This window comes from Lampetra planeri, chromosome 26 (genome assembly GCF_965212315.1).
Source record: "Lampetra planeri chromosome 26, kcLamPlan1.2.h2, whole genome shotgun sequence".
Lineage (NCBI taxonomy): Eukaryota > Metazoa > Chordata > Hyperoartia > Petromyzontiformes > Petromyzontidae > Lampetra > Lampetra planeri.
In genome coordinates, this window is record NC_136132.1 from 2,417,033 (window position 1) to 2,442,797 (window position 25,765).

Consider the following 25,765-nt stretch of genomic DNA (forward strand, 5'->3'; position numbering starts at 1 on the left):
CACACACACACACGCACACACACGCGCGCACACACACACACGCACACGCACACACACACACGCACACACACGCACACACACACACGCGCGCACACACGCGCGCACACACGCACACGCACACACACGCGCGCACACACGCACACACACACGCACACACACGCGCGAAGAGCTACGTGCAAGCAGCACAAAGGCTACACTTGATAACCATTTCACAATCGCGCTAAAACTTGTAAAAAAAATTGCAGCCACGTCGGGTCATTGGCTGTGGCTGCCTATGCTGGCAAACAAACCTGCCTAGAGACGGTATTATCTCATTGACCATGAGGTCATGGCAGCAATCGTTGCTGTTATCGCAAGCCGGTTATTTTGGTGGCTTGTAAAATATCGTGCCAGGCACTGGCTTTCGATTAGGAAGCAGGATAATTCATTATTTTGGATTTATTGTTATTAGTCGCATGCCAATGAAAATAATAATCATAAGAATGAATAATGCATTTGCATACCTTTGTCAATTCAAGTCTCGGTAAAAGCCTCCCCATGCCATGTTTGGCATGGGGGTTGTTTGACCATACTTCACCATGAAGAGGGTTCCAACGACAGGTTCAGGTATCGCCACATCACTGAGGTTAGCGTGGCCTGGTAACTAACTCAAGTTAGCCGGGTTCATAGCACACTGGGCAAGCAACTGCATCATCTGTAAATATCATCATACACGAGGCTAACATGGGTAAAACTGGCAATAATCATAATTAAGTTGATTTAGGATTGAATTAGTAACCCCCCATTTATTTGTGTAGATATCATACAGACTGCAAATGAAAAAGTGCGGTTAGAAATTAAGGAAAAACTTGCACAAACGCTTTATTCGGGGCAAACACAACACTTCCATAAAAAAAAGCTGTAACCTCATATAATTCAACGTTTTTATTTTATTTTATGACGATGCATGCCATGGGCACATGGCGATAAGCAGCCAATCATTGACAAACTGTTACAAACGGCTGCGTTCCATAGTTCCAAAAGTATTCGACAAGGCACGAGTAAGGGTTTCCACCTTCGAGTTAGAAAAACAAAAACATACCCGCAGATGAAAAATACGTCACGCAATCCCGGAAGAGAGGAGCAACATGGAAATGCATTGGTTCTGAGTGGTGCATTTCTTCGCAGCTGACAAAAAACGAGACCTTTATAACATTCCGTGAGAAACAGACGGATGGAAATTGGCCTCGCAAACATGTCGTCCCAGATAAACCGGGACAGGTGGCAAGACCCGGCACATTTCCCCAATCACTTTCAAGTCGTATCCAGTGATCCTGTCCCATGTCGTGGGTTGTTGACAGGGGTTGACGCGATATAGTGTTCCGTGATACAATACCAAGTCCAACAACGTGGCGATTTTTGCGATATTAGTTTCTCATAACTATATTTTTTGACTTACTTTCCTGCACTTCCTGGAAAAATAAAGATTACTTAAATGTTCCTCAACTGCAGTTCACTCAACTAAAGCGTGCCGTACATCGTTGTAATTATTCAAATCCATCGTGCACGTGCTGTCCCTTACTCTAAAACGTATTAAATGAACGACAACACGTGTCATGCCTTATAATTGCCCTGCCATCGATTACTCCACAAAAATTTTATCAAAACAATGTTACGGCTAATAGCTACGTTATTTAAAACTTTAATCTTCACGTTATTTTCATGAATATAAAAAACATTTTAATGAGCGATTATCACCACGCCATGAGGTGATATTTTGCAAAACGGACGAAATGATTGTCGTGTTTTTTTTTAATATCGAACGATGCATATCTTTTCATCGCCATATCGCAGCAACTCTCATTGTAGGACAATTTATCCACCTGTACCAAGTCTTGGCAATGCCTCTGGAGAGAGTGCATTCATGCACGTGTGGTGCTCAATTGTGAGAACAACACGTGGAGGAATAGGGTACAACTACATCTTCTGGAATGTTGTGGGTCACTCGTTCTCTTGGGGCCCATCAGTACAAGATGCGTCATCAGGGTGACAATGTCTCCAATACTCCCGGACCGTGGAGGCGATCATTAAGCGCCACTGTTCAAATTCTAATATACAACAATAATTCTTGTGTTTTTTCGGAAAACCTACGTGACTTTACCGAAAAAAAAACCTAAGAATATTCATCCTTGCAGTCACGAAAGCTTCAAATCTAGAATACAACAATAATAATAATGTACAACCCCGTGTCAATCAGGCCATCCTGAGGGTCTCAGGATGGGGTTGGACATCACTCGCCACTGGTGAGGGATCAAACCCAGGCTGGCAGCTCCCTAGCGCAGAGCGTTTAACCAATTCCTGTACAAATAACTGGTGTGCAAAATAAAAACATACACTTCATATTTTTGTTAAGCGAAAAATATATATATATACAATCACGTGGTCATAAGTAAACGTTTTTGTAAATTAATCACCCATGTAATTATTGTTGCCGATAATTTACACGTTCGCTGTTTTGTGATAAGTATAATGCGTTTTATGGAGGTGCGATGCATCGATGGATATTCATTGTGAAACTTACGTCAGGTGAATCGCACACAGCAGGTGTAAGAAAAGATGTCTCATCAATTCACACTGCAATCGGTCCGCACGACCCCTTGAGCAACTGGAGGCTGCTGCGCCCACCACAGTGTTATTTGAATCCGCAATTATTGAAACATCAAGTGGTTTCTACACAGGCATTCCTGCATTGAACTATCGTCAGCAGAAGTCAAGACCGCGTTTCAATTACTTAAACAGAGACTTTGTGATTTGCAACGTTGAAATGTGTCAGTCTGCTTCAGTTAGAATGTGAGAAATAATCATTCTGGTTTTCCTTTGGCTGTCACACGAAGAATACAAACTAAATAATTGACACAATAAAATAGGAGAGTTCAGTCACTTTAAATAATTTGTTGGGACACTTATTTTTATGATGTGTGTAAATTGAGTGGCAGGATAACCGAAATTCACAGCTATAATAAGGCCTGCCACTCAATCAATAGTTTTAAGTACAAGCATCACATTGCACAGTTGATTTAAATCCATCTGTACATACCAAACCTTAGTGGATATCAACCACTCATTTTCACCACACACACACACTAAAAGCACGCACATTTAGACCGTTCAGAAATACCAGTTAATGACCTTTCAATGAAACGCCCATCAAGGAATATATCTTAAAATATGTTATACATAATGGAAATGTTCCCCGCCCGCAGTAAAGTTTTAACTAAACTCTCGTCTCGTCTCTCTCCACTACCCGAACCCCGCCCTGACGACAACTTGTGTTGACCCAAGCAAACCCACGGGTTTCCACAAAAATAGGAGTCCAAAGTTGTGGTCTGTGCATAAAAATGAGGCACCAAAGGAGATAAGAAAACGAGAGACATTGTCTGCAGTGACCGATAAGGCTGAGAAGCAATCAAACTGCACCAGGTTATCCTGGTCGAGCCGTACTGCTCCCTCTCTCCGATGAGTTTTCGGGTTGTTCGGCACGATGTCCGACGATTCGCTGCACGTTTGCCGGGCAGCTCCTTCAAGGAATTGCATTGTCTAAAACACAATCGGATAATTCGGTTTTTTTTTACGACAGGTTTACAGCGACGACTTCCTCCAAACCAAAACCACGGCGCAGATTTTCTGCTCAGAACAAAAAACACGCGAGTCGCCTCTAAAGACCCCCGACGCCAAACGCCCTGTCACGCAGAGAAGACGACTCATTGTCAGGAGCGACGCGTTCTCATGTCCAGTGATTGACAGCAACGTGCCGGAGGCGTTCAGAGTTAAAATCTTTCGGTTGCGAAATACGTGGCAGGAATGCCCCCCCTTCCCCCCCCCCCGGCTGTATTGTGAACCTACTGCAGACTACACGCGTCTCTGAAACACAGCTGTTAGAATGATGCGAATAACAAAGTTGCTTATGATCTTAAGGCAGTCCCAGGCATGGTATGTCAGTCTCCATTCACTTCAACCATCACTTCCACATACATCGCATTATTACGCCCCATTCGCAGAATAGCAACATGCCTCACTTACTGGAATGAGGAAAATCCAGATGAACAAAGTATTTACAGACAACAGTATATTGTACTTATACGGAAATTATATATAAATACAAAAATAATTGCAGTTCCATTTAAACACACTGACGACTGATGCTCTCTGACAATTTTAATAGTGATTTTTAAATAAGTAGATCGAATAAAAAATAAACTCGACAGCAAGCAAAACTATTTCGGCAACATTTTCTCTGTCGTCATTATCGGGATTTCTCAAAGGTCTCTTCTGGGATGAGCGTACGGAAAGGGTAGTCCCAGAACTTGCTCGAGATCCCAAACCCTGCAGGAGGGAGAACAAACGACACCACGTCACAAAATCCCTCATCACAAATGCACCTCTGCAGTGCTGCTCACAACAAGAACAAAGTAACTACGTCACGAAAATCCTGGCGAAAATCCATCAAGGGGTTTGGTTTGTTTTCTACGGAATTCGTGCGAACCACTTCTTGACAGCCGGATAAGACTTTCCAGTACCTTATGGAGACAACCTCACATTCGAACGCAACTTAAAGTCCCCGTACAGTCTCGCGAAAAAAAACGTGCGTGTCGACCAAGTACAAAGCAGTACCCCGCAGTGGCGACACAACTGAATAAGACGTGGAAACACAGTGCTGTCATCAGGGGCGGTTTCTTCATTAGGGCGATTGGGCGACGCACCACCAATGTCATTCAACCACAGAGTCACGCTAGCCGTCACTGTCAGCCTCTGGATATAGTCCAATCAGCGTCATGTCACGTTCTGTGGAGTACCGCCTCTTTTTGGGCGATTTCACTACGGCTGAGAATCGCCCCGAGTTGCCCCATAGACTTACATTCAAAGATGTTTTTTTTCGAACGGGGGCGCTGCAATGCATTCTCTATGGCTTCCGGGAGGGCATGCACTAACGTGCTTACGTCATCATACGTGCTAACGTCATCATACGTAAGCACGTTTCATCCAACAATATAATTTATCGCCACCTAGTGGAATCTTTAATAAAATAAACTTGAGTGGTTTGTTTTAATAGTGAATATATAAACAAACAAGATGTATTGTAAGAGTCACTTTATTTTTCATTAATATTAAAGAAGTGAAGTTGCCTTTACATGCTTAAGCTGTTAATTTATTCATTGCATGGGTGGACCTTATCAATCATCCAGAAATTTGCCCCCCCTGAGAGATTTTGCAGGAGCCGCCACTGGCTGTCATGTTGAAAATATCCCGCACCACCCTCCGATGGAGTGACGGTTAAACACAGTTTGGGAGCCGCTTCCAAGTGGGTAGGCCTCGTGTATCAAATCACTTCCCCACCCCTGCTGAAGAGAAATGAGCTTAGGGTTCTGCCAACCTAGAACAACACCGGAGCAAGTATTTAGTTGCTACAGTGATGACGAGCCGAGTGTGTAGCCACTCTCGTGATGATAGGCCGAGCGCTTTGCTGCTTTAGTAATGATGGGCTGAGTGCTTACCTGCGCGAGAACAATGATGAGCCAAATGTTTAGCTGATTCTCAAACAACAACAGCAACAACAGCAAACGGTGGGCCGAGTGTTTAATCCCTCCGGAGTAATGAAGGCCTCAACGTCCAATGCAATAGCTCCGAAGTGAAGAAGAGCTCAACGTGTCGGCGTTCTACAGCGACGACGAGCCGCGCGGTCTATTCGCCAGAGAGCGACGACGACGCGGACGACGACGGCTGGCTCGGTGTTCCAACCGCCGCGCGCGAGGCCACTCACCGAGCGTCTGGTGCTCGAAGTGATGCTTGACGTGGTAGGCCTTGAGCGCGTAGAGGTACGAGCCGCGGCTCGGAGCGCCGTAGTGCAGGTAGTAGTGCATCAGGTCGTAGATCACGTAGCCCGAGATGCAGCCGGCCACGAGCGACCCCGTCACGGCGTTGGGCAGCATCGTGAGCATCCAGGAGTAGAAGGGCACCACGAAGCAGAAGGCCGCCACCGGCGGGAAGACGAGGCGCGAGCCGTCGAACGGCGACTGGGGGAGCGGCACGCACGGCGGAGGGGTCGCGGCGTCAGGGTTGTCGTCGGACGCCACTGCAATCGACCCGGCCTCAAACTCCAGCCAGCCAAGCTAGCTCGCACTGCTACTGTTGGAAGGGCTTTCCGCTCCAGCGTGTGGTCCCCGGACCACACCTTCGATTAGTTGGCTACGTACGGTTGCGTAAGTAGTTCAACATACGAGGACGCCTCTGCTGACGAACATTCGACTTACGAACTTTGAGATCCGAATAATAAATCTGTCCGTATATCACCAGTGGCATCTACATCACCATGAGATTGTACTACTTTTAAAGCTATTCCCCGTGTTTAGTGTACATGTCGTACAACATGTTTGGAATCGACAGGAGTAAAGTTGGACTTACGAACAAATCGACTTACAAACAGACCTTTGAAACCTAACTCGGTGGTAAGTCGAGGAGTCCCTGTACGCACATACATACGTTGCACCGAGAGACCGAATCAAGTCCAGTGTGCTATCCGCGACAACCAAGGCAACGTCACCTGAGTGGAAATTTAGACAGATTTCGGTGGACAAAGTTGAAAGGTATGGCTGGAACGAGGGGAAAGGCACGTCATAGCATCCCCAGCAGCAGCCCTTAGGCAAGCCAAAGAAACGGCCATCAGCTGGCTGAGCAAGTTGTGCCGATCAGATCGTTGACTTTCATACGACGACCGATCGGTGCGTCGTAAACAAATAAACATTACAGCCGTGAAGCGCTCTGTCTCGCGTGTGTGGGGGGACATTGATTAACCCGGCCGCAATAACTATAATTATATTTTAAACAAGATGCCAGCATGGTTGGCAGCATGGGTCCCTGTGTAAGGAATGAAACCTGGCCAACCTCAGTCCGATTTCTCTTCCCCTATCTGTTGCCCAGCACGTGGCCTCCTCCAGCCTGTAGGCCCGGATGCACTTGTACCGTCTGCATGCTCGATAGCTATTCCATCGAGCCTGTAATGGTGTCTAGCATTGTAGTTCGAGACAAACATCGGCTGGCACAATTACAGGCAACATTTGTATTAACTGACAGCTTACCAGAACCAGAAGAAAATCTGTAATAAAATAACTTTGTCAGTACCGAGTCTCCCACAAGGCCATGCGGGAAGGTGCATGGCACAGCTTGGCACCAGCTATCACGGAGTGTGGTCGTGTCACTACAGTTCTCTGCGGTGAGTACACCATCTTCAAAAACAATGGCGGTACGCCTCTATAAATTCAATTAACGCTAACCGCTCACGCGTTCTGAGATTCAGTGGTGAACGGGACACCCACCCTACAACTTGCAGACGTCTCGGAATGGTAAAGGGTTAAGCAGGGACACGGTTGGCGTGGGCCCTGGTGTAAGGAATGACACGAGGCCACGGCGCTCGCTCATGCGGCTCACCTTGTGGTGCTGCCCGTGCAACAGGAAGTGCAGCGTGATGAGGAGGTAGCTGTCCGCCGGCGGCGTGAGGTGGAAGAGGAAGCGGTGGAGGCAGTACTCGACGAGGGACCACGTGAAGAAGCCGAAGGCGAAGAGGCACGCGAACCAATCCTGGCTCACGTTGACTCCTCCGTCTGTCGGAGGAGCAAACGCGGGGGGAGGGGGGCAAGAGGGGGCATGGATGTGCCGGGTCAAGGTTCAGATTGCGAACGTGAGTGGTGCACCACGTGAATGGAAATGAAGCCCAGATCCACAACAACAGCAGGCCCGCCGATCACAGATTTGGCAACTCTTTAAAGACAAAAGCCGCCAAAAGAACCAAAACAAGTCACTTAGAGAGACCTTCTCAAGTGGTCCAAAAATGTCACGAGCAAGTTTTACACATAGTTTAAGGTCATCATGGGCACGGCGTGCAATATTAGAAAACAGTCTGGCTGGCTGGCGCACTGTGGGGGGACATGGGGGGGGGGGGGGAGAGCACCCAAGGGGAAGTGTGGGTGGGGGGGGGCCTGGTGGTTGTCACGCGTGAGAGGGGGTACCCAGTGGTGGGAAAGTGGGGACCTTGGGGGGAGTGGGTGAGGACCGTCGTTCTATCGCAGGTATTTTAACGATATCATTAACAAAAAATGCTGACTGGCTGGAGGGAGAGTTTGACGGATATACGGTCACGTTCAAAGGACGTGTGGGCTGATATTTTTTTTATTTCTTTTTAAAAAATCAACGGGGGGATTACAAACGTCAAGCATGTTAACCACGTTGCCTTTTTCAGGCTTTTCCTGCCACCTTTGCGCGCAGAGTAGCATGTGGCGGGGTGAAGAGTGGGTAATGCCACCTTTCCCAAGATGCCTGCCCAGCATGAAAGAGTGGGCCAAACTTTCCTTTACAGGAGAAATAAGTAAGCAGACAAAATGTCTCCTTCACGTGAAATCTAAAAAAAAAATTTAATTCTTTACGCAAAACCCATCGGCTGCACAGCCTTCTGGGAGCGCACAGATTCAGCGCTATTGTTTCGAAGACGAGCACAAATCCCGAGCGGTTTCGACACACAGCGTCTCCACGCTACAGGGTTTTTTGGGTTAGATCGCGTAAATATATAAATGTGTCAATCTTGATTTGAAGCTTTCGTGACTGCAGGAATTCATACTCTTTGGTTCTTTCGGTGAAGTCACGTAGGTAGAAAAACAAAACGAATACATCACGACGTTTCGATTGCAACACAAGCCATCGTCCTCAGGTGAAACAAGACAGCAGGCGGACTGCTGAGGCAGGACGAAATGTAGCGAGAGAGCCGCCGCAACCAGAGGCCACACACGCCTGTGGTGGGCACAACCCAAGGGCAAGTGAGCGGGGCTAGGGATGGAATTTGCAAGTAAATGCATTGAGTTAAATGAATTGAATTAAATGATGACGTCACCCTGATGCTGCTCTATTTAAGACCGGAAGCAACAGGAGAGCTTCACCATTCTTGCCCGATGAAGCTGATTGTAATTATCAGCGAAACGTCGTACTACTCAAATTTTAAAATGCTGTTGATTCTCTCTTCAGCACACCGGTGGGCTAAAGAAGTGAATTAGTTTGTCCTTTGAAAAACGTGACACATTTTTTACTGTTTGGCCGTGTCGGGTGGTGGAGGGTTACGACACATTTTTAAATAACGCGATCTGACCCAAAAACCTATATTATGAAGTAAATGCAAGTTTGATATTTTTTTCATCACTATCACCTTGTTCCCTCTGTAAATTTCACCCCCACCCTCTCGCCCGTTGCGGCAGCCCCTCCCTCTCCCCCCTCCTGATTGGCCGAGTTGTGCAAGCTCTGCGATCTTGCATTGCCTGACTCCGCCCACTTGCCCGACCACCACTCACCTGTGAACGTGGTGAACACGCGGATTTGGTTGCCTTGCAGGCCCCGGTAGCTCGTCAAGCCCATGGAGACGATGATGGGTATCCACACCAGCGGTATCACGTACCTGTGGTCACACACAATGGTTGGGTCGCACGTTACGCGAAACGACGCAGTGACGTGAGCTTTGGGGAAACGCCGGGTGGGGAGGTGTGGGGTGAAGAAACCGTACTCTTAGTTTTTTCGGTAAAGTCACGTAGGTAAAAAATGAAATAAAAATTAATAAAAAATAAAATAATAAAAATCACGACGTTTCGGAGGCAACACACAAGTCTCCGTCATCAGGTGGGACCGTCACAGCTGAATTTGCTGTATCAAGTGACTTTACCGAAAAAACTAAGAGAATGAATCCTTGCAGTCACGAAAGCTTCACATCTAGAATTCAGTGAAGAAACCGGTCGGACTTTTCGAGCGGCGCGAGCGCTGATGGTTGTTGGTGGGGCGGGTCAGGCGCCGCGATGTCGCAAGGCCCCGCGGTGTTCGCGGGACCACTTACACAAGCATGCATCACGGAGGCAGGAGCGGGGTGTTTTGCCCCGCGGTCGATGAACCCGAGATAGACAATCGGGGAGGGGGACGGGGAGCGTTTGACGATTGAGTCATTTAAGCGCGGGCTCACCGAAGGCTCGCCAGGATCGCACTAAAAAGGCGTTCCAGTAATAGTGTGGCGTTTAGACCCGGCGATGTTCGATGGATTATTTGGTGACGCACAAATGAGCAAAGAAACTCAACGTATTCGTCGCCTCGTTGTATATTTGTTGTTGTTGTTGTTGTTCCTTTTAAGGCAGACTTATTTTGACAAATGCGTGGATTTTTTGAAGTCGGGTAAGGCTGCAGTGGTTTAACAATCAGAAATGATTCCACGTGTTTATTGGGGTTAAAAGAATAAATGTTTTACGATGCGTCAACGGCAAAGGTCCAACAGATGATGCAGAGGGCTTATTGCAATCGACATGAATAATAAACAACACGAATAGGAGATGACTGAACAAAAACAATACATTTTATTGCTGACAAAGTTCACATGTTTACCAAGGCACAATAACACAAATCATGAAAGAAAACATATGCTGATACACTGCTTTTATCCAACTCCCCAAGCATATCCTGAAAACGAATTATACATTTAAATTCCATTTGCTAATCACTATTGTGAGTGACTACAAGTACGATAGATGCATCGATTTCTCGATTATAATCGTTTACTCTGCTCCCGAAAAAACGCACAGAATCCCGCATACAAGAACCGATAATACACAACAGATAAAAATCATAGAATATCACCTTTTAGGGAAGTGTGACCAATGGGAGTGGACAAATTTGTACGAAACAGGAGTAAAAAAAATCTACTAAACAATACCAATGGGATAGCTAAAAACGAAACAAAAAATATATTTTATTATATTATTTTATTATGTTTTATTTTTAATATTTTATTATTTCCATTCTACGTGACTTTACCGAAAGAACCAAGAAGATGAATCCCTGCAGTCACGACAGCTTTAAATCGAAAAGAAAAATATTTTTTTTAATGTAAAAATAAATTCACGACCTCCCAATTCTCGGGAATTCATCGAGTCGCTGTGACTGGCGGTTGAGGGGGCGGTGGGGGAGATCGCTCGCACAATATTTAATATACGACGCCAAGGCCAGGCACGGCAGTGGCTTCAGTTTCTCGGGCCCGCCGACCGAGAGGTCAAATGTTTGTGGGCGCTCTGTGCGAGACCTCTCCACGTTATTGATTTGGGATGGCGGTTGGCGTTGGCCAGGGGTGGAATTATTTGCGTCCCCAGACCCAACCTCCGTTTCGGTCCGACCGCTCCGTGCGAGTGGGTTTGAGTCGGCCAATGAGATTCCAAAATAGCCACGGACATGTCGAAGCAGCCTCCAACATTTCATATTTAAATTCTGTTTCAATTAATTGCTTCCAAATCCATGCAAACTTAATTAATCGTTAGCACACGGCCTTAACCCACCCACTTGTTTTACTTAACTTTTTAATATTTTTATGTATTTTTTTTCTAAATAAGTTAACATTATTTGTTTCATGACATGCATTAGATGGGGCAGGGCCCCAGCTCCCCATGCAGACGAGCCGCTACTGCTGCCACCGGCGAGACTCACCATGCTGTTTTGCTCCAGAATTCGACAAAGTCGGACTCGAAGAGGCGGATGCGGCGATCCACCGGCTGGTGCACCCACTCGCTGTATTTGTCTCCCAGGTGTCCCACCTGCCACAGCAGGGCCTTACTCCAGTCCACGAGATCCTGGCAAAACAGGACACGCAGGCGGAATAAGGTTCCCCTGTACGTTAAGCAGTCATCCTCCTTGCCCTCCTTTTGTTACCTTCAAGACTCCACCTCTTCTCAATTGCCCATTCCATTCCTCTTCCTTGCCCCCTCCACTCCTTTCCATCCCATCCCCTATAGCCCTATGGTGACCCCCATGTGCCCTCTGCTACGGTCACTCATTCCTCAACTCTGCCATCTAAATCACTCGATTTTTGTAACCGCTTTTAAACTACGTACAGTGCCTTGAGCTAAGGCGCTCTATAAATATAACTATTAAAAAAGATGAGATTATATTTATTAAGTGCCGGAATATCCGGGCACTAATCGACACGAATGATACAGCCACAACTTTTTGAAATATATTTTGATGGGTCATCAACGACGTCTATGCCAGCGTGATCGAAGAGTCAAAATACCCTCGAATGGGACCACTCTCTCCAGAGCTCTCTAAGTGCGCTGAGCTAGGAATTGCCCGCACTTTTAAATCTTGATTTGTTTATTTGAATAGACATGTAAATGCATTTCAATGAAGCGTGATATTTTTTACTAATATACGTTGGGAGTAAATGACTCATCCCAACTGCGCACTTGATCGAGAGAGTGTGGTCGGTGACTGAAGTGCAGTTAATTGGGCAGTCAATTCTAACACTCGCGGGTGCGAGATGATCCCAATGTTGATGAATCACCCACAAAGTTAGACTCGTTACAATCGTCTCGTTGAGAGGCTCATGCAAGTGAACGATTTAATTTACGTTCAAAGATGTTCAATAATTCAAACGCAGGCAGACCCCCTCCACGCCCCACACTTTTTACACAATAACATCATCATCATCATCATCAGCCATGGTCAATCCACAGCTGGATGAAGACCCGACCCCAAAGCCACCCACCCTCTCACGATCCTGCTACGTAACTATCCACCTGCACAGGAAACCAAATTCATTGTTCCATCTCCTCGGTGGACGTGTTTTCCGACGCGTTACATTTACAACGCGTAGAGTTTTTTTAACCCCCGCCAACCAAACACTGCACACGAATTACCCCGCGCGCATTTAAATGAGCGGCGTGTGTGTGTTTAGCATGGCGCTGAGTAGTAAGCTGGCACCTATACGGACACATTGCAAGCTTTGTTACCAGGCAATAACCCTTTATTTGCGGGCGCTGTGCTTGTTTGACGCGGTTGCGCGCACACCGCTAAAATCTCTCCCTCTCTGCCGCCGCTGCTGCAAGTTGACACGGTCAGCGGCACAACATCTGTCCAGCCGTTTCCACGCAACTCCCATTCAAACCATTTTTTGTTTTGTTTCTTGTTGTCATAAAACAAGTTGTCCCCCCCCCCAGACCGGCCGTGTCGGTGGCTTCGTCATCGAGCGCTCCTCTCACGACGAGACCACACGGCCCCACAGAGACTCGTAGACTCACGTCGACGCACAGACTCGCACAGAGGCCCACAGACTCGCGCCGAGTGTATGCATGTTGCATGAATGGACGTATGTTGAACTTATATTCTTTGGGTCTTTCGGTAGAGTCACGTAGATAGGTTCAAGTTTATGAAAATAAATATTAATTTGAACCTTTCTACGTGACTTTACCGACAGACCCAAAGGATATGAATTCCTGCAGTCATGAAAGCTTTAAGTCAAGATTTATGTTGAACTTCTTTCGCACCCTACTTAGCCAACCGTACTGAACGGAGGTGCGGGGGAAGGACAACGAACTAAAAACAGGAAAAGCAGTTCTAAAGAAATGCGTTTTCAATCGAGATTATTTAAATGTCCAGAGCTCCATTGGCTTCCTAATATCGGAAGGGAGAGCGTTCCAGACGAGCCGCAGATGGCTGAGCCAAGTTCCCTGTGGAGGGTCTCTCCGAAGCTCCCTCGAGCGGAGGCTCCATCCACCAGCAGTGGCGTGAGCAGGACATTGCAGGGCTGCGCCTTTACATTTAAAATATCTCGAATTATTTCCTGCATTTTTGTGTCTCATATACACAATTTTGTTCTCGCCACTGTCCCTAAACGTGACGTTAGAATGTCATTTACCAAGAGATAGGAACGAAGCGCAAATTATAGATTCTCGCACGCGCAATCCGATGCACGTATTGCGAGTGCAACAAATCAATTCCAATCGGCGATCCTCTATCTGTCGTTACGTGCCCAGTGGGCAGGAAAGGACCGTAACCGAGTGACAAAATACTTAAAGATGTGCATTTTTATGTTTAAACTTACGTGGTCAGCCGATACGGTCTTGTAAATCAGCTCCTCGGAGTCGTGGCTTCTGTCCACGCTGGAGACGTTCCTCCGCCTCACCTCCTGCCATGAGAGCGAAGCGACGAACGTCAGCGCGAAATGCAACGCCGGTCGTTTGTTGGTCACGGCGCGACGGATGAACCCCCGACGCGAACCAACGGAGGGAGCGCTCCTGCGAAACCCCTTCGCCAAACGCGCCGCGCGGGCCAACTCCAAAAACGCCTCCTTCGAGACGGTGAGAATAGTCATCGCACGGGAAGAGGTCGGGTGACGGGAGCAAATTCGATTCCTTCGCCCCCACCTCCGATCAGCAGGTGGGGTCGGTCCGGGGAAATGTGAGCATCAGCCGAGTGGACCGCGGGCCAAAAAAAAGTTTGAGAAACGCCGAACTGGAGTGAGCGTTCAGAGTACCGATCTAGAGGGCATTTGGCCTACTCTTCCACGCTGGCAGAGGTGGGAGCGCCCACAATTCACCCCCTCTTTGTGTGTGGGTACAGCAAAGGATAATTGAGGACACACTGCTGCACAGTACTTCACGTGATGTGCAAATACGTTGCAACAGTCTTTTCGATAAGTGCTCGATATTCACGGGTTACCACGCTTAAAAAAGGCCAGCCTCAACCGTTGCATTAAAATGGTCAACGTTCACCACACGCAGCAGGAAACCCCCCGACGTGACGTGGCCACCGGGTTCACAAGACAAAGTGCTGAGCCAACACCGCTGACATCCTGGGGTTTAATCTGAGGTTCAATCACCCTGCGATTAAAATCCGAGTTGAATAGCACAGCGAATCTATAGTCTAAGGCCTTTCACCGGTGACTGTGCAAAAATAAAATACTGTACTCACGCACATTCGCACATTGCAATCAGCCTGCAGTCATCCCACAACGCACTATAATGGACGCATTCCGCGTTATAACAGGCGTGTCCCGCGTTATAACGGGCGTGTTCTGCGTTATAACGGGCACGTTATAACGGACGCGTTCCGCGTCATAACAGGACATGTTCCGTGGTATAACAGGCGTGTTCCGCGTTGTAGCGGGCACGTTATAATGGACGCGTTCCACGTCATAACACGACATGTTCCGCGTTATAACAGGCGTGTTCCGCGTTATAACGGGCACGTTATAATGAACGGGTTCCGCGTCATAACAGGACATCTTCCACGTCGTGTGAAAAGTGCTCCCGAATAGAAGGTTCGCGTTATAGTGAAACACTGCTTTACTTTTACACGTCAAGATATATTTAGCGCTCCGCCTAATTTGGCTACATCATTCCGGCTGTGAAAGTGAAAAATATCGGTTTTGTTGTGATGCGTTGAACATTACTCTCGCTGCCAGCGGGAGGAAGAAGCTGGCACTGCCTACTGCTGCATTTTATTATTTTAATTAACATGGTTGTCTACGTACGGTGCGAAATAAGTTCGACGTACATATATAAGGACCGAATCCCATATCGGGCCAGAAGCAAGCAAATGAAACCCCTATACTACTCCAACGCAAAATTAAAAACGAATAAACAAATTGAGAAATGCCACCAACACAAAAAGCCACAAACAAACATAGAGTTATCGCAACACAGAAATGAGTCCATGAGCTCTACTACTACGACAGATCCCAGGACACAATCTCGACTTCCCAGCAAAACCTTCGCAGGAGGGGAGAGGGGGGGGGGGCTACGGAGTGCCAAAAAAGTTCCGACAGATTTACAGCGATGGGTCCAATCGTTGAAGCGCGTTCGTCGCTGGTAGCACAGAGAGGAGGAACGCCTTCTTGGTTCTTTCGGTAAAGTCACGTAGAATGGGAAGTAATACAATCATAAAAATAAAACATAATAAAATAATTCTCACGACGTTTCGGCCACAACGCAAGCAGCCGTCCTCAGGTGAAGAACAGGTCTGTCGAGAAGACAGAGTCTGAATGACACACCCCAGGCTTGGAGCGTCTAGTTAAGCTGGGACGGAGGGGGAAGAGCGCCTTGACAAAATAATTTGCATATCAAGAGGAATTTAGCATATTTATGGGAAATGCAGATATGTGATTAGTACTACTTGTGAAATGCGTAGGAGGTGGGCGGGGGGTTTAAAGTCATATTATGCCCGTGCATTATCCAGGATTAGCAGCATCAAAGGGAGGGGGTAGGGGTAGCATTAAAAGGAGGAACGCCGTTGAGGAAAGCAAGGGCGGCAGAACGTTCTCTGTTCGTGGGCTCGAGGTGAAGAGGGAGGGATGTGGGTTTGGGTGACGCGGAGGGGAGCTGGAGCCATAGATCGGCTACTCTTGGGCAGAGCGAGCGAGAGAAAATGCACAGCACGACACAAGGGGGTCGGCAACTGGCAACTCCGGGCCGCGTGCGGCTCTTCAAGGACCGCCGCTTCGCGACGTCGTTGACAAAAGTTTTTTGTTTTGTTTTACCAAATTAGAACAACGCGGCTTCTCTTGATATTTTGATTGCCGACACTGCACTGTACTCTGCACTGCCATCGCGTGTTTTTGTCTTGTTTGTTGTTGTAACGTTCTGACCCACCCCTGCTGGACATCTGTGAAAAAGAGCTTCATGGCTCATCGGATTCCTCCTTGAGTATGAACAAATTAAGATTGCGATTCTGACTACGCAAATAAGCGAATGTATTTGGTGATACAGCTTTGGAAGAAGTGCTCAAGTACGAACAGCCTTGCTTTCGGTCGCTGCTCTTGCTCAGAATGTCGCTTTTCTTTATTAGTGCTGCTGCATTATATCGTTTATTTACAAGGCCACAGTGTTACGAGTTTCATACGCGAATAAGAGTCACTTCAGTGTTGATGCAATAGTTGCCGTGGCTGTTTACAATGTTCACGTGATTATCGTGTCGGAGAATTTCTGCATTTATTTTGGCGTTTTACGCACCGGGGGTCCACATGCGGTTGAATGTTTTGTTTACGGAGAAATACACACAAAAAAACCCAACAACAAGCCCTGAGAGAAAGCAATACTCGTCCGTACAAAGTGTGACAAGCTCGCTCGCTCGCTCGCTCTGTGCGACCGTGTCGCAACCCATCCTATGCCAAGAGGGGAAATGCCACCTTCGCTTGGCAAACACGCGGACGCCGGGCGACCGCTCTCGCACGTTCAAAAAGACCTTGGAACTTCCTCAATGCGCATCTCGGCACGATTCCATACACACTCCGCCCCCATACATTCGTTATTTGGCACGCTGAAGGTAGAAGGGGTTGCAGCTTCACGAGTCAAGCAGTAGGTCACCATCACGCAAACTCGTCGTCCTCGCAGCAGCGGATTTATAAAGTAAAGTGTACTCAAAGTGCACCTAGCATGACACAAGAGCCGTGGTGACGTCAACCGCCACCGAATGGTGAACAGCGGTTGTTGTACTCGAGATGTCTGGCCAAAATGCCCTCTTGAGGGATTCTCCAAAACTCCTCATAGTGGAGGCCCTACATGACAAACATTGGTGCGAGCAAGCAGATCAGGGCTGCACCTTTAATGTGTCCCGAAAATCACGGGCGACGTGAGGCTGCACACGGGAACAGCCCAGGCGTGAAGCGTTGAGGACGGGGACAGAGAATTCCCACCGTTAAAACATGGACAGGGCCCTCTGATCTTCGTGGCGTTGCACTGCCACACTACGTTTCTAACAAGCCGCTGAAAGTGTCTCACCGGAAATCTTAAAAAGTCGTTTTATTTAAATTTCATGTCTTTTTATTTTTACTCCAAACTAAATGAAAAAATGTCACTGTAGTTTTAGCGGTCAACGTGACGATCGCGAGATCGCTCGTGATCGCCATGTCGACCACGACGTGGCAGCAGTGTCCCGTATCGCTGATGCCTGTCCACTCACTAAATAGTTCCCGCGGAGGGCTTCAAGAATTACACGATTATCGCGACTGGTTACGTACGGTGCGAAAGAAGTTCAACATGCGCACGTGCGTGGCCACCGAGGTCGCTGCCCGCGCGACTGGGTAGATTCTGCACGCGCCGAACGAATGACGCACACAAAACCATCGCGGTGGGACGTCACGATTTCCCTTGCTGCAAGTGCCATTGACGGTGCTGTTAAAGTCGTGGCTTGAGCGAGGACGACGCGTGGCTTCAGACAGACGACGTCAGAGATCAGAGCGCAGAGCTTGACCACCAATGAGATCTTGAGTTCAAACCCAGGCGAACACCCGTGAGTTAACCGGGTTCTCAAATGTAGTGGGTTGCTGGGTCCTCAGCTCGGTTAACAAAGAACTACACACACACAAACTCTGGATATGAACATCAAGCCCCCCACCCCCCTCCTCTGCTGATCACCTGAAGGTATCTAAAACGTAGCTCTGTAATATCCACTTGCACGGGACATTCTCTCACATGGAGGATTGCGTTGCTCTGCGAGAGCCCACGTTGATGGGCGCACAGGGAGCAGCGATGAGGATGGCGGCGACGATACGATTAGCAAAGCGGATTCACGTGGCATCTCGCAGCAATATTTGTTATGTCTGTCGTAAGCCTTGAGCGGGGGGTAAGGAGTCAAGGGCGTGGATGGCTGGGGTAGGAAATGTTCAGGCGATGGGAAGTGCGGGGGGCAGCAGAGGAGACTGAGCAACGACGGGTGACGACATAGATGCCGCAGACTTTGTTCTACAAAGGCAACGGTTATCAACTCTGCATGAATGCTCGTGTACACCTAAAATGCGTTTGCGCGATGCACATTGCCCAGTGTATTTATTTTGGCCGCGGTGTCGTCCCCTACAGCGATATCTTCAAGCAATCAGTGGCCACGATCTCTGTTTCACCCACCCCACCCCCTACCAAAAACGATTGCAACATAAACACCTGCACTGTTACATTCTTCTCTTTAACTGCGGCAGCCGGTCCTTTGGCAGTCGGTCACACGTGGAATCGACGCAAGCCGTGCCACTTGTTGGGTTTCGGAAAGCGACGATTCGGGACAAGTTGGGGCGACTTCTCGCCCCCCCCCCACAAACGCCTGCGTGGAACTGTGAATGCGCTCGTTAGAGAAGCTGATGACCCGAGTTTGAGTCCTGCCCACGGATGGCAGCAGTGGAGAATAAATCATTATTAAACCGGTCCTGGGCAACCCCCCCCCATCCACCCCGCCCCCCACTCCCCCCGCCCCTCACTCCCTCCAACTTCATTTGCCTGCACTGACCGACGTGGTGAAGTATGGTCCAACAAACTCCATTATCGACAGGGTGTAGGCAAAGGCCTCACTCTTCTATTCTCGAAGTGAGACACTAACACTAGAGTACAATGACCCATCCACAAAACCCCGCAACGATTGTACCCTATATTGCTATGAACGGGTTTATACAAAGTAAAAAAGTCAGAAGACGTTGGCAGTGCGCGAAGTGCACGAATGAATAGGCTGCTTATTAAAATGTGGAATCTTTAAAGCTGCAAGGCAGCAAACATGAGTCACACTTTCATGGGAAAGAGGATAAAATAATGACTGATGCAGACTGAAGGTTCTGTTTGCAGTGAGATCCGGTGCCTCATGCCCAAGAGTCAATGTTTAACTCGGCGTCTCTGACCCCTGCGTCGGAAGTTCGCTGTCAATACGCGCGTACCTACATCTGCGCCTATGTTGATCAACTGTTTGGCTTGAATGAGCAACTGGATGGACCCAAATGGTTTTTGCCGCAAGGACGCGTCGACGAAAGGAAAAATAAAGCAGCCACGTTGAAGCTGTGGTGAATGTAACAACAACAACAACAACAAAAGAATGTGTGTACGATTTAAATTTCGATTTAAAGCTTTCGTGACTGCAGGGATTCATCAGTCTGACTCTGTCTTCTCGACAGACCTGTTTTCCACCTGAGGACGGCTGCTTGCGTTGTGGTCGAAACGTCGTGAGAATTATTTTATTATGTTTATTTTTTTATTATTTTATGATTTCCATTCTACGTAACTTTACCGAAAGCACCAAGAAGGTGGTGGTGAATGCAACAATAACAAACGAATGCGAGTACGATACATTTTTTAACACAGAGCCACCAACTCCCAACCCCCACCGCGCCTGTAACGTATTGACCGATCGCTGTGGTCGGTCCTAAAACAGCGAGTACCAGCGAGTACCATTCTGTCTCGAGGAGATACCGTGAGCACGTGACCCTGTTGCATTGAAGACCACGGTAACTTTTATAGTCGCCGAGTAGTAAATGCAGACGTTTATTGGCGCATCTTTGCTGTACGTGCGTTGCAACATGACAGTAACTGTATTGTAAAGTAAACTCTCGCTACTAGGTTGTTGTTGTTGTTGTTGTTGCTAATACAGAGAGAGGTAAGGCCGTTCAGTTGTACTATTTTTACTAACTCTTTTAAATTTGACCAGGTAAGCTATGCAGCTCTTTTTCAGAAGCGACTCTGGCTATAGAAAATTATAGCTCAACGAAGTGGCTTATCATCATCATCATCATCACGTGGAAATGTTGTAGCAGCCAAATACTCTAAACGCGTGACGTTGATTTTAAACGTGGTAGGAAAAACGGGAGGAGCCGGAGAAAAATCCACACGACCACGGGGAGAGAGACACGCAAACTGCCAATATGCAGCAGGCGTCAAGGACGGGATCGAACCCACGACCTCCTGTACACCAGGCGAGGTAGTTAACATATCCTAGCCACCGTGGCGTGTATAATATAAAGCGTCGCTCAGTGTTACACTCAAGAGGTGTCGCGAATCACCAGCCGCTCGCCGTTCGATGACTCATCGTGGTTTCAAGATCACACTTTTTAACTCAAGAAATCAATGAGATATGTTTTGACATTGCGAGGGTCGCTTTAACAACGTGCATACGGCATATACAGACGCACAAAAAACATCGATGAAAACGAATGTTATTTGATGCAATTATCGTGAGCTTTAGAAGCGATACAGGAATGAATGCAGAGTTGTACCCTAACGCAACCATTGATATATTCGTATCTCATGAACGAGTTCGACTTTTGCCCAAGTGTTTTGCTCACTTTTGCTAGATAAATGCAATGACTTATCAAACAATCAGAAATGCCTTTTGAACACGTGGGTGTTCGCGACCAATATCATCCATAATGCAGGTTTTTTTGGGTTAGATCGCGTAAATATATAAATGTGCTGTTAAACCCGCAAACCACCCAACACAGCCAACTAGTAAGGTTTGTCACGTAAACAGAACTTGCCGATTCATCACTAGTACAGCACACCGGTGTGTTGGAGAGCCAAGCCGCAACATTTACAATCTGAGTACGACTTTTCGCCAGTAATTACAACTAGCATCATCAGGCGACAGACAGATTTGGATACTAGTAACGAATTGGCATGTTCTGTTAACGTGACAAACCTTACTAATTGTCTGTGTCGGGTGGTGGCGGGTTTAACGACACATTTATATATTTACGCGATCTAACCCAAAACAAACCTGTATTATTAGATAAATGCCTTCACGGAAAAAATAATTCCAGACTCAGAAAACATGCATCGTTGATATGTGGCCGGAACCAATTGGGACCAACGTGGGCCCAACGTTCGATGTTTCTTGTGAACGGCCCCTTCTCATCATCATCATCACGGTAGAGAAGAGGAGGGAGGCGAGGGCTTACACGTTCGTATTCACTGCCAAACTCGATGGGCTAACGAGGTGGCCAGAGTCAAAAGCCTTACGGCCAATAGATGAAATACATCTGTGTCGTGGGCTTTGAGTGTTCTCCCCTCGTTTGCGTGGTGGGTTTTCCCCAGGTAAGCCAGTTTCCTCCCACGTGAAGCCAACCACTCGTTCATGGAATTGGCCGAACACCCCCAACTAATGCAGGACCCCCTCCTGAAAGAGACCGTGACGTCTGTGCTTTACCGGTTGACAGCAGCGACAACCCTGACCGCGAGGCTAATCGTTATCTCCTTCAACCATTCGATAGATGTATATTGCAGGTGTGCGCAGGGCGACACAAATGAGGAGCGCGTGGCACGGGGGGCGTGTCACCCCCCCCCCCGCGCCCACTCCACACCCCTCTTCTTTCCATCGCAACTTTGACCCCCCCCCCACCCTCCACCACCACCCCCCCAAGACGCGACGGTCACAGCCACAGAAACTCGTGACCTGCCGTGGGGTCAAAGTGGCCTTTTCGTCACACGTGCGGCAGGGGTGACAATCCGCAGTCGGCCGCATCACGACACTCGGCTGTCGTCCGAGGTGTCCAGGGCAATAAGATTCATAACTCGCCCTCGATTGAAAATGCACGGCGGGTTCACTGGCTTCACCCAGTGCCGAAACGTTGGCGTCCGTCCGTTCCACAATACTTGTTGTCTGTTGAACATCATCATCATCAACATCATCAGCAGCAGCAGCAGCAGCCATGATCTATCCACTGCTGGGTGAAGGCCTTCAACAAAGCCGTCGCCATCTCTCACGCCAGCCCCTCCTGGCACCCGAGATGGTGTTTTGTTATCTCGTCATCTCTGCCAGGGTACAGTATCCGTACTTCCGAGCGAGCGAGTTTCCTCATTTTGGCTGCCACTCTCACGTTGGTCGTGACCGACAATTGCGACAAAGCTCCCCCGCATAGCCTGAGCAGACTGTCAGGGCAAGTGCTGTAATCGAGCACCTACGAAGGCCGGCGCGGCACACGAGTGGATGGGTGGCCAACACCGCGCCCGGCCGCTTTTGTCTCCCCAGTGGCGACGTTCACGCATCGCACCAGGCGCTCATTTGAGACTGAGTCGACCCAGGGGAGGGCCAAGGACCGTTTCTAATAATCGTCACCGGTGATGGCCGTGGTGAGCGGGGACTCGAACTCGCAGGAGTCTCGTGGCGCGGCGCGCTTACCGCTACACAACGCGCGACATCAACGTCTAACCCACGTCACGTTCATCTCCCCTGACAGTGGAAACCTCCAGAACCGTGTGTGTGCGCGTGTGTGTGCGCACATGCGCATGTGTGTGCGGGCGTGTGTGTGTGCGTGTGTGTGTGTGCGCGTGTGTGTGCGTGTGTGTGTGCGCGTTTGTGTGTGCGTGTGTGTGTGTGTGCGCGTGTGTGCGCGTGTGTGTGCGTGCGCGTGTGTTCGTGTGTGTGTGTGCGCGTGTGTGCGCGGGTGTGTGCGTGTGCGTGTGTGTGTGCGCATGTGCGCGTGTGTGCGCGTGTGTTCGTGTGTGTGTGTGCGCGTGTGTGTGCGTGCGTGTGTGTGCGCGTGTGTGTGCGTGCGTGTGTGTGCGCGCGTGTGTGTGTGTGTGTGCGCATGTGCGCGTGTGTGCGCGTGTGTTCGTGTGTGTGTGTGCGCGTGTGTGTGCGTGCGCGTGTGTTCGTGTGTGTGTGTGCGCGTGTGTGCGCGGGTGTGTGTGTGTGTGCGCATGTGCGCGTGTGTGCGCGTGTGTTCGCGTGTGTGTGTGCGTGTGTGTGTGTGCGCGTGTGTGCGCGTGTGTGTGCGTGCGCGTGTGTGCGCGTGCGTGTGCGTGCGCGCGTGTGCGTGCGCGCGTGTGCGCGCGTGTGCGCGCATGTGCGCGTGTGTTCGTGTGCGCGCGTGTGTGCGTGCGCGCGCGTGTGCGTGCGCGCGCGTGTGCGTGCGTGCGTGTGTGCGCGTGCGCGTGTTCTCTGATGCACGTGTCTCTCTTGCTGCGTCCCCTCGGCGTAATCACCCAGCACGCGCCTCTTCTTCACTCTCGTGTGTGTGTGTGCACCTGCTCAGCGTTTGTTTAACACTCCGCGTCAATGTCCACGTGCTCTGATTAACTTCGTAGCGGGTAAATCGCCCCCCCCCCCTCCCCCCCCCATTAAAAGTTACGGAAGCGTCAATAATTAAGATGAATTTCAGGGCGTGCTAATGGTTGATGAGTGTTCATGATGAACGTGTTGTGTTTTTTTTTAAGCGATCCAGCCATCCAGCACGCATATTGTATGGTGCTGAAAAACTGTAGGAGACATTTAAATGAAGGTGGCTTTAATTCAGTTAGTGCCGAGTGAGATTTAGCATCTCATTTACTATATGGAGGCATTTAAATAAAAAACTATTTTCACAAGAGGTAATCTATCAAATAACCAAACAAATAATGATTTGCCTCAAGATACCGTATCTGCATTTCATGGCATTAAAACGCCGCTGTTGGAGTTTCAAATGAATTTTTTAACTCCAACAGCGATGTTGGAGTTTGAAATACATTTTAAAACTATAATTTAGCCATTAGCTCAAGTTAGGTCCCAAGCATAGCCGTCTTTAGTTTGCTCTCCAGCCACTGGATGCCGTTGAATGGAATACAGTGGCTAGCCACACCGAATTCGTGTAAATGAATCAACTTGCCAAGCGCTCAAATCGTGCACGACGCCTTACACACCGCTGCCCACAGCCCCGATCCGCGCGCCTGCTCCGACAAATTTGTTTTAGTCGCACCCCACATCCCGCCTCGCCTCATCTAGTACTCAACCTGCTCACGGGGTCGGAGGCATATGAAGCACAGCGATAGAGCGGCAAGCTTGGCGTCTGGCAGCGAGCCGTTGCCTTTCGCCGGTAATCACCATCGCGAGCCGAGACAGTCCGGCCCGACGAAAGCAACTTTCCCGAAAGTATCGAGAGAGCAAATTACGCTCTGAGTTACAACACGGGAACTCGTCAATTCACTTTCGGCTTCATGAATACGGCTGACAATACGCCTCCTCCTTCACATCGCTGTCACCTCGCTTGCAAAAGAGAAGCTTTCCCCTTCATCCTCGCAGCAGCGGCTTTTGGCTGCTGGCCATCGAACGAGGGCGGTCACCGCAGAGGCGCTTCTGCGGCCGTCTGGAACGTTCTTCCGCCCCGAGCGTCGCACTTTTAAATCGTCTAGATTGAAAAGTATTTATTTCGAAGTGTTCTTTGTGTGTTAGTTTGCTGTGTGTCCCCCCGCACCTCCGATTAGCACGGTTGACTACTTCAACGCACGTGCGTACAAACAGAACTGTTTTTGTTTTGTTCGATGCGCCGCAAACCCACCTCGGCACACTCCGACCCGGGCGGCGTCACCACCGACGCATCTGCCCGTTGCTGCTGCTCCTCCTCCTGCTGCTGCTGCTGCTGCTGCTGCGAACCTCTATCCAGCTCCTCTCCCAGCCGCGTGTCCAGCTCCCCGATGCAATACTGCTCCAGCCACCTGTAGGCGTTGCTGCTGTGGCGGTGAGGAGGACCCGACAGCAGGCGACCCAGGTCGGTGCCTCCGCGCGACAGGATCACGGCCTCGCCGCCGGGGTGCATGCGCACGAAGCGCGTGACGTCGAACACGCGGCCCGCGTGGACGAGCCAGCACGACTCCTCCGAGCTGTGCTCCTCCACCTCGGGCAAGGTGAATCGCTTGCAGGCGGGCGAGACGGACTTCCCTCCCATGAGCTGCTGCTGCTGCTGCTGCTCGTAGTCTAATGCGCGCACACGCCGCTGCTCTTGCTGCTGCTGCTGCTGCTCCCCTTGTTCGATTTGCATGGCTCCTCTTGGCTTTTATTCAACAAATACAAAATTGGCAATTGTCTACAACGTGTTACTGATGTTGCTTGCTTGCTTGCTTCCTCGCTGGCTGACTGGCTGTACAAGTGTCCAACGCTCATGCGATAGGCATTAGGTTCTATATTTTTAAAAAAGTTTATATATTAATGTAATATATTTATTTCAAATCTATTTTTGCTGTTGTGTCAAAGTTGTCCGATGGGGTTGTCTGCCGGCAACTCGCTCGCTCTCTCGTGCAACCCACACTGACCGGCGCACCGTGTGACGCCTTCCCATTTATAGGCACGCGCTCCGCGGCTTTCCACACACGCGCACAGAGCGCGGATTGGGTTGGCAACTCCTGACGTCAGCTCTCATTCAGAACGCCGCGACTTCCACACCCCACGCAGCCAG

At 49.0% G+C, this 25,765-nt stretch overlaps 1 protein-coding gene across 1 annotated transcript; it reads right to left on the minus strand.

The window, feature by feature from the left end:
• Positions 1-911: 911 nt before the first annotated feature.
• On the minus strand, positions 912-25,636 carry LOC144727564 (fatty acid 2-hydroxylase-like). The gene is made up of 7 exons (XM_078606453.1): positions 24,872-25,636; positions 13,919-14,002; positions 11,527-11,669; positions 9,366-9,469; positions 7,462-7,634; positions 5,798-6,050; positions 912-4,362 (listed from the first exon to the last, which is right to left on the minus strand). The coding sequence occupies exons 1-7, from the start codon at positions 25,349-25,351 to the stop codon at positions 4,283-4,285; spliced, it is 1,317 nt and encodes a 438-aa protein (XP_078462579.1). The 5' UTR covers positions 25,352-25,636; the 3' UTR covers positions 912-4,282.
• Between the last annotated feature and the right edge of the window lie 129 nt (positions 25,637-25,765).